This window comes from Fusarium subglutinans (assembly GCF_013396075.1).
Source record: "Fusarium subglutinans strain NRRL 66333 chromosome Unknown NRRL66333_c0000492, whole genome shotgun sequence".
Lineage (NCBI taxonomy): Eukaryota > Fungi > Ascomycota > Sordariomycetes > Hypocreales > Nectriaceae > Fusarium > Fusarium subglutinans.
Window position 1 is genome coordinate 1 of NW_023502555.1, and position 8,818 is coordinate 8,818.

At 46.8% G+C, this 8,818-nt stretch overlaps 4 protein-coding genes across 4 annotated transcripts; 1 reads left to right on the forward strand and 3 right to left on the reverse strand.

The window, feature by feature from the left end:
* Nucleotides 1-898: 898 nt before the first annotated feature.
* FSUBG_14044 (cytochrome P450 monooxygenase) lies at nucleotides 899-1,966 on the reverse strand (the record flags this gene model as incomplete). The annotated part of the gene is made up of 4 exons (XM_036678997.1): nucleotides 899-1,079; nucleotides 1,212-1,567; nucleotides 1,622-1,700; nucleotides 1,815-1,966. 4 exons carry the CDS (start codon nucleotides 1,964-1,966, stop codon nucleotides 899-901), a joined length of 768 nt encoding a protein of 255 aa, XP_036530493.1.
* A 1,009-nt stretch (nucleotides 1,967-2,975) lies between these two features.
* On the forward strand, nucleotides 2,976-4,155 carry FSUBG_14045 (acyl esterase; the record flags this gene model as incomplete). The annotated part of the gene is made up of 2 exons (XM_036678998.1): nucleotides 2,976-3,350; nucleotides 3,418-4,155. 2 exons carry the CDS (start codon nucleotides 2,976-2,978, stop codon nucleotides 4,153-4,155), a joined length of 1,113 nt encoding a protein of 370 aa, XP_036530494.1.
* A 762-nt stretch (nucleotides 4,156-4,917) lies between these two features.
* On the reverse strand, nucleotides 4,918-5,753 carry FSUBG_14046 (esterase lipase; the record flags this gene model as incomplete). The annotated part of the gene is made up of 2 exons (XM_036678999.1): nucleotides 4,918-5,293; nucleotides 5,479-5,753. 2 exons carry the CDS (start codon nucleotides 5,751-5,753, stop codon nucleotides 4,918-4,920), a joined length of 651 nt encoding a protein of 216 aa, XP_036530495.1.
* Nucleotides 5,754-6,662: 909 nt separating this feature from the next.
* On the reverse strand, nucleotides 6,663-8,579 carry FSUBG_14047 (uncharacterized protein; the record flags this gene model as incomplete). The annotated part of the gene is made up of 3 exons (XM_036679000.1): nucleotides 6,663-7,881; nucleotides 7,960-8,476; nucleotides 8,549-8,579. The coding sequence occupies 3 exons, from the start codon at nucleotides 8,577-8,579 to the stop codon at nucleotides 6,663-6,665; spliced, it is 1,767 nt and encodes a 588-aa protein (XP_036530496.1).
* Nucleotides 8,580-8,818: the final 239 nt, after the last annotated feature.

Sequence of the window (8,818 nt, forward strand, 5' to 3'; positions counted from 1 at the left end):
ATATTATTAAATTTAGAAAAATTCGCTCTATTTAATAAACCTACTCTTATCTTATAAATCCTACCCTATGCCTTATTATTAGTAATTATAACCTTTTATTTACCTAATACCTTCTCTTTTACCTTATTAGTTACTATAGTATATCCTACTACTTATAGTAAATTTATTAGCTATTTTATTTAAGCCTTAATAGTATATAAAAAGCTTAGTAAGAATTATAACTTTATAAGCCTTTATAAGGTTATTAAAGTAAATAGTATAAAAGATATAGTCCTTATAGATTTTATTTACTTTAGCTATAGTGCCTATATATATATATAACTTTATCTTAATCCTTAAAAGGACCTTATATACAAAAAGAGAAAGAAATTACTAAATAATATTAATAAGATAATTAGGATTATAAAGGTATACCTGGCCTGGATATACTATATATTGCTTTTTTAGGAAAAAGTAAATTATAAAAATCTAATGTAAAGATAAGTTAATTAGTAAGATAACTATACTAGTTAAAGAGTTATAAGAAAAAAAGGTTAAACGGGCTAGTAATGCTAGGCAGAAAAGCTTATCTATTGGAAATTTGGTTATATTTAGGACTAGGTTTTTAGTTAAATAAAGCTTTATTGAGCTATAAAGGTTTTAAATATAAAGCATCTTAGCCGCATTAGAACATTCACGTTCTATGAGCTCGCGGTGCCCTTCCGATCTAGGTTTAATGTTGACTCCAAAAGGAGCCTTTTCGTACCTAACGTCAAAGCTTGCAGACACATCTATTATCTCGCCCGGAACACCCGTCACGGTGAAGCAGTAGAGCAGCCTGCTTACCGCAATGAACATGCTGTTCCAAGCCACTGTGTTGCCCACACACACTCTCCGGCCTATAGAGCAGTTAGTATTCTCATGCGCAGCAGAAGACAGCAAGAGAGTGGGGCTTGCCAGCGCCGAAGCCCAGATGCCCTTTCGTGGGCACATCCAGATCCTCGTCGAGGAATCTTTCTGGATAGAACCGTTCAGGTTCTCCATGGTCTAAATGAGAAATCGCCCAGTGGTTGATGGTAACAACTGTTCCCTGCGGCAATCTTGTAACCATCGAAAGTGTCGTCTTTGATGAGTGAATGAGGAATGCCCGTCTCAGCAATCGCCGGCCTGACGTCGTCACAGTCTTGTAAGTCTCCATCCATCGTGCAATTGGGGTGATGAGATGAGCTTACTTCCATCGCATGCTTTCCTTAACTATCGCCTTGATTAGTGGCAACTTAGGCATGTCGCCAAAGTTCGGGATGCGTTCAGCATTGGATCCGCACACCGAGTCGAGTTGCTGCAGAGCCCTCTCGACCCAATCTGGATACAATACTGCGGCTGCAAGAATCTCCATCAAGGTAACTCGAGTGGTGTCAGATCCAGCCTCGATGAGGGTCCCTCCTATAAAATAGCAATCTTCCGTGCTGAACTCGCCATCAGTGTTCATGTCCAGTAACTCGGTCATAAAGCAAGGCCTCTGAGTTCCAAGCTTCCGCCTCTCCAAAAAGTCGTCAAACACCTTCTTATGTCCCCTAAGGCAATCAATCTGTGAGTAATATACACTTGGGATCTTCTGAACCTGTATCTTTGGATGACATACCTTTTGGTCGCTTGATGAAGAGCATCCCCCTACCAGCGCCAGGGCTGCCACAACGAGGGAATAGGCAACTTCAAGAGTCCTAGAAAGATGTCTACCAAAGCTTGGCCGGGCATCAAGTAGGGGACAAACCGCTCTTCATTGTTGGGCAAGTTTGGATAAATCAGGATCGCCCAAGTCTGAGCGTTTTCCATACGTGACACTCATAATGATGGAGTTTGCGAAGCGGGCATTTGCCTCCCACCAGCGATCAGGCTTTTTCATGTAGTGATAGAGGAGAGCCCGGGACTCTAAATCTTGGAATGGCTGAAAAACGGTCGACTTTGTATTGTTGAGGATCTGATGCATTGCTTTCCTTTGCTTACGACACTCTGGCCCGTATGGCATTAGCAGAAGACGCTTGTTACCTGAAATAACTTCACCGGCCATAGGCAGGTTCTGGCGGGAAGACTAAATTGCTGCCTTCTTGTCAAGCAACGCGGAAACAGCGCGGCGAGAGTTCAGGAAAAGCCACGGCGTTCCCCCGAATGTCGTTGCGTACCTTCGGCACTGAACGCTCCCGATTCATCAGAATGTAGTCGCATCTGGGTTTGTCTGGTCTACGGGCGTGTTCTTAGGCCCAAAGCTGATTACAAAGCTCGGATACACCCTGTCCCGAAGCCCTATTAAGGAACTTGCGTACCCCGCCCTTCTACATCTCATACATTGTTTGTATCGTGCTTACACCTACGCTGAATCGGCATGCCGACTCCCGCACAAGCCCAAGTGCGGAGAAAGTCCTCGGATGATGGCTCAAAGAAGTGACGCCACTCGACGACTCTCAGCGGCGAGCCTGGCTATGAATGTTATATACAACACTTCACATGCACCTCAAGGTCATGAACAACAGTCTCAACCCAGCATTCCCAGTCCTTTTTCCATAGATTCATTATGGTCAGAAATCCACAACTGACCCTCGCCGGAAAGATTGCCGTGGTGAGCGGCGCTTCCTCAGGCATCGGAGCTGCTATAGCCCGAGAGTTGTCTCAGAGAGGGGCATCAGTTGTCATCAACTACCCCTGGTCGGAACAGAAAAAGGCGGCCGAGGATGTGCTTTCGACTATCTGTCCACTCTTGACGGACCCCGCATGCTCATCGATGCCACAATCAGGGAGTTTAGCAGACTCGACATTCTTGTCAACAATGCAGGCATATCCTACCCAACCCGGATTGACGAACCGGCTACCGAGCAAGTTCTGAAAGATTGGGGTCGCATGGTTACTCTTAATGGACGAGGGACTCTTCTTCTTACACGAGCGGCACTTCCTTAGCTTTCTCCGGAATCAGCGACTATGGCATGGTAGGCTACTGGGCTGCCATGCAGAAACCACCACAATTGACATGCGTCATGTCATATGAGTCGGCCTGTAGTCTCTATCAGGCTGGTCGTCGTGGGGGGGTCTACAGCCACAACTTTCAGTCCCATTGGTACAACAACATCGTCATAACCCAGCAACGAGGAGCACGAGATGGGTCACGAACCAAAGAGGAGCTTGAGGCCCATCGAGTAGACTACCCCGCTCTCCTGGCAACAAACGAGTACCCTGATCAAGGATGCGTTGGCTTTTTGGAAAAGATTAGGTCGCTCTCCAAAATCGAAGTGCCTATCTATGTGGCAGGCAACTGGACAGATCCAGAAGTCCATCTTCCTGGCAACATTCGCGCCTTCCAATGGCGTTTCTTCAAAGGCAAAGTGGCTTGAAATGCATACTGGAAACCATCTAGGCGCATTTTATGAGCCAGACCATATTGCCATGTAGAGGGAGTTCTTGGACTACTTCCTTTTCGACAAAAAGGATAACGGAATGCTGGACGTGCCTCGGATCCGGCTACTTCAGCACCATGGCACCAAGACACTGTACCGAGAAGACAAGACTTCCTTCCCACCCTCCGATGCAGAAGATGTCTCCTTTCATCTCACTCCCGAAAAGCAACTCTCTCTGAATCACCCGGCAGGACAAAAGCAAAAATTGTCCTACCAGGGCCACGGCGAAAACATGACTTTCACACTTGATTCTCCATTTACCGAGTCTTTCGAAATACTTGGATCTCCTTTCCTTGAGCTTGAAGTCAGCACTAGTGCTGAGGACCTGGATCTCTTTATCTATCTCCGTGTAATTGATGAGAACGAAAAAACGGTGGTATTAAAGGGAAACCATGGTGAGCCTATGGATAACTTCGCGCGAGGCTATTTTCGCCTGTCACACCGAGATGAAGTGGCCAAAGATTTTGATAAGGAGCGCGTTATTTCCCAGCCTCCCACTCCCAAGTCTGACGTCGTTCCAGATCAGAGATACAGGGTTATTGTGCCTATCTATCCAACAGCATATCTCTTTGACAAAGGCGAAACGCTTTCACTTGAGATAGGGTCGGTTAATACGCCAAACACGATTCCCCCAATGCGGCACGAGGGGGGCGATAGGGTTGCAGAAAGATTTGAAGGCGAGAATATTATATTGTCTCATGGACGTCTGGTACTACCCCGTGTGAGACGCTAAGTAGATTAAGTTAGGCTTTCAACACAAACATATTTTTTATCTAATTTGTATCCTTTCAACTACAATAGGAGGCAAAAGTATTGTATCGAGGCCAGCTTCGCTTACGTTTCCACTCACAGGTAAAGATAGGCTCAATAAAAAGTCCATTTAAGCTATATCCGGATCCTCTGATTACTTGCTTGAATTTACGCATTATTACTGAGATACGCTGATTGTAGGCTAAGGCTTATACTAGATTGAACATGTTTGCTAGAATGGGGCATACATAACTCGTGTACATATACTATGTTACTTATGCGCTGCAGACTATTGGCTTATCTATCTGTAGCTTTGAACTGATGAATACTGGCAGAATTGTGCTGAATTATCTGTCCCCGTTTGCTTCCTCTTCGTTTTACATCCCGACCTGCCCAAACCAAGCCGCAATCTCACCAACGTTAGTGTCTACAACATCCGGCTGCTCGTAATGCTGGAAATGCGACACACTATTATCCCAAATCAACTTCTTGTTCTTAGTCGGGATCGAATCAAAATGCCTCTTGGCAGTGGGCGCGTTCATGCAATTGTCCCCATGAATAACCAGAGCGGGCTTCGTAAGCTTGGCCACTCCAGATACAGTTGAATATCCAAAGTGATCCAAATCACTCATAACGGCATATCGGTTCTCAAACCCCTTCAGGGTCCACGGACCGTACCAAGACCAAGCGACGGGTCCCGGAAGGCCAGCGAGGGAACCGACATCTGGGTCTGCGGCTTTGGGGTCTAATTGTAGGTGACTTCGCCTGTTGTGTCGTATAGCTCTTTGGCCTTTCTAGCTCGCTCGATGCGTGCCTGATACAGCGCTTCTCCCTGCTCGGGCGTAGGCAATTTCAGCGATCCAACGTCGACTCCCGGCTCGATGTTTACGCAGCCAGTGCAAATCATCCAGACGTCCGTCTCATGATCGCGATAGTACCCCGTCACGGAGGCGACAGCGACGACTCGATCGTCGTATGACGCTACGTCTAGACACTCGGGACCGCCTTGGCAGACACCGACGAGGAACAATTTCTTGGGATCCACGTCGCCTCTGCCGGCAAGGTAGTCAAGACCAGAGACGACGTCCTCGTTCTTCATCTTTGGTTTGAGCCTGATCATCCTTACGGAGGAGCAGCAGCCACTTATTTATACACCTCTGGAGTCAGTTATCAGGATACTAACTTTTCAGCCAAAACTAAGATCCTAGGCAACAGTAAGGGCAATAAGTATCTTACCTGTATGTGTTTATTGGTATTCTTTACCTTTGTGCGCTGGGGGCTAAAGCCTCTTTCAACTACCGACAACCTTATTCCCTTCATCTTTGGGTTTTCTAGACGCCGTGGCTGACCGGTGCTCTCCCCGACCGTGCGCGGGTCGAAGATTAGAGCGGCGTAGCCTTCGTCGGCAAGTCGCGTGGCATATTGCAGTGGAACTTGTTCTTTGACGAACGAGTATGGGCCGAGAACGACGACACCAGGCGGGTTGGCCACGTCTTTGGGCAGATACAGGATGCCATTGATGGTTTCTCCGTGAGATGGATATGTCACCTTCTCTACAGTGTAACGACCGTGGAAACCCATTGTATGACGTGAAAATAAAGTAGGATCAAGTGTTGATAGACTGGTGATTGAGTTGATGTTGATGGGATAGTAGATTGAAGCTTCTGTATCTAAGGTGGTGAGAATTAGAATACTTGTATACTCAGTCTTCTGGGTCAAGCGCCTGTATTTCAACAACAAGTTCATTCTTTCAGCTTTGTGGTCTGCGCTGCTTGGTCATGTCCATGTTTCGGGGATAGTTCCACTATTTTCGGAGCCACGTTCGACGACGACGTTGTAATAGTCAACTTGCCGATGGACAATCTTGTCACAGACTCGGGCGTAGATCAGGGAAGATCAACATGTCTACTTGACATGTTCGAGTTCTGCATCTTCTTGTGCCGATCGTCCGGACTTATTGCGTCACCAGAATACATATCCGAAATGTCAGGCTCGAGCTAATTCAGTGTCAACAGAGTGGACAGATTCTTAAGGTTCTACACTAGCGAATTAGCCTTTCTTCCTGATTAGGAGGCGCAGAGAATCTTGTCCTTAACCCATCTCGAACTTCGGAGTTAGCAGTCAATCAGTCTATCAGTCCATAATCCCCGATATATATTACCGAAAGCCGATGGTATGTTTGTGAGTCCCTATAATTTGCACTTCTTAGAGCCGTCGAGGAGCCCTTCGAGATTTATTCATACTATCAAAGCGCCCTAGCCCTTTGTATGACGTCGATGGCTGCCGCCTATAGAAGCAATAGGTTCACTCAAATAATGTGAGAAATCGAATGATAAAAGAAAGCCAAGCCTCAGAGGATAATATACTGCATATTCTCATATGGGCGGGAGTTTTGAGCGTGATAGGTGAAATCACCACAGTGGCGCATTTCAAATTGTATCATTCAATAGTATTAGCCTCAAATATTATGTTTCGAAACCTGAGGCGAGGCTACTTGGCGCGATATGGTGTTTCGACTGTGCCGTGATAAGACATCAGATCACTTCCAAAAGGGTCAATGATGTCTACCCCGAACTGGTGTTGCCCATACGCTGTTTGATATGAAGGACTTGTACTCAGGGACTGAGCCAGATCCCCGATGCGCAATAGTTCGTTCATTGGTTGAGGAGCCAACACATCTCCAAGGCCAGGTTGTAGAATGGCATCCCAGTTCATTTCCACTGACTCTGGCCCCATCATATTAACACTTATAGGATCAGTATTTCCCTGGGAGGGTTCCTCCGGATGCACAACAGCGAGCACTTTTCGATACAGCCGTTCGATAATGCTCAGTGCGGAACTGGCAAGGGCATTGTTCCTGGCCTGCAAGCACTTCAGTCTTCCGATTCCCAACTCGAGATTCCTCTTGGTAACTGCAAACTGTCCCCGTTGCTCATTCGGAAAGCGAATATGCACCGCTGCAACTAGCACCATGGCATCAAACGTCGCGAACACCAAACTAAACGCTTTATACTGTAAAGGTTCTGTCTGATCGAATAGACGACCTTGAGACTCCAAGATCTGTATCGCTGCGTCAAAGGCCTCGTGGCGGTTGCTCGGCTCTGCAAAGATAAAGGGTCGATGCAGAGAAAAGACGACAAAGTGCACATTGGTCATCATTGTTTCCAAGGCCGCAGAAAGCCAAGGAGGCTCTCCCTGACGTGATCTCTGGGCTGTCGCCCACGCGGGAAGGTTCGCAATTTTGGTAAGAATAGTTTCGTGGATTTTCTCAACTGGGACACGCCAGTCATCTACTTTGTCGAGATCATGAATGTCCTGTAAGAATTTGTACGCCGTATGATAGCCGCACAAGATGACGTCGCGAGGTTGCGGTGGCCTTTGCTTGCCAGAGCTGTCCCTTGAAGACATTGGCAAGGCCACATTGTTGGGACTCATTCTTGTCGACAGGGGTCTTCCAAGCACAATACCCATATGAGCATCCCATAGGTGGAGGACAAGCCAGACGTTGCGGCCCAATTCGCGATCCGATGACTCTTGAGTTCTCGGGTATGTCGTTGGCTCTGGTTCTATCAGATGTAGACCGAGTTCTTGAGCGTCGCGAATAGCAGTTCCGAGCGTGTGCCATGCCTCGATCACTGCTCCCGTGGTCTTTTCAAAACAGGCTCGCATCAGCTCGGCCTGTACTCCCGTGAGAGTGGCCTCGCTCTTTCTGAAGCATAAAGCGAGTCAACGACCCGCATCACTGTATTCCGCCGCCAGATCTGATAACTCCATATCGAAGGCATACTTGAGGTCATTCAGGCTCTCATTGTGTTGTGCGGGCTGCAAAAGCAGAGCTTGTGCTAGAACCTGGAAGAGTAGAGCAGGGAAAGATCGTAGGGATGCTGGTAAGGCGTCCGGTCCTCGCTTGAATTGATCATGGGTCAGGCAGCGCCATTGAGCAAGCTGATTGAAAAGGGTAGTTTGGTCGACGATATCGTAGTGCCATGCTACATTTTTGTAGAAGTCTTGCACGAGAATTTCTATGTGTCTTGGAGATGGAAGTTGTCGGACGATGCTCACGTATTCAGTGGTGGCAGTACAGTCTCTTGCGGGGAGTTGATGCAAAAGGCTTGCAGGCTCCCCCAGACTACGCAGGACTCCTGGTGTTCCCTTTGTATTGTCGCCATAACCCAATGGTTTGAATTCATCGGCCACAACGTCCAAGGCGGATGGAATTGGCTCTTGGCATGCTTGCAAGGCGCCGTTCATGGGTTGGTCTTGGAGCTCGACAGGAAGCAAGGCAGAGGGTGCGCGATTGGCATCTAAATCATATAGGCAGACGTCCTATGCTTTCTCAGCAAATGATATGTCCGTTGGGAGACCAAAACGCTTACTTGTTTGCCTCGTTTCATACAATGAGAACATGGCTGGCGACGGTCGCACTACATACAGTACAACGTTAGTCATGGGTGCCTTGTTAAAGGGCACTCATACCCGCATAACCGGTTGTGCGTTTAGGAACATACCTTATCTGCACAACCAGCCTTATTAAATCGAAAAGAAAAGCTATTAAGAAAAGGATTTAAAAGTAAAATCTATAATAATTTAAATAAGTAATTTAAGATAGTAGATTTTTAATATATATTAAATTTAAAATTTAAATA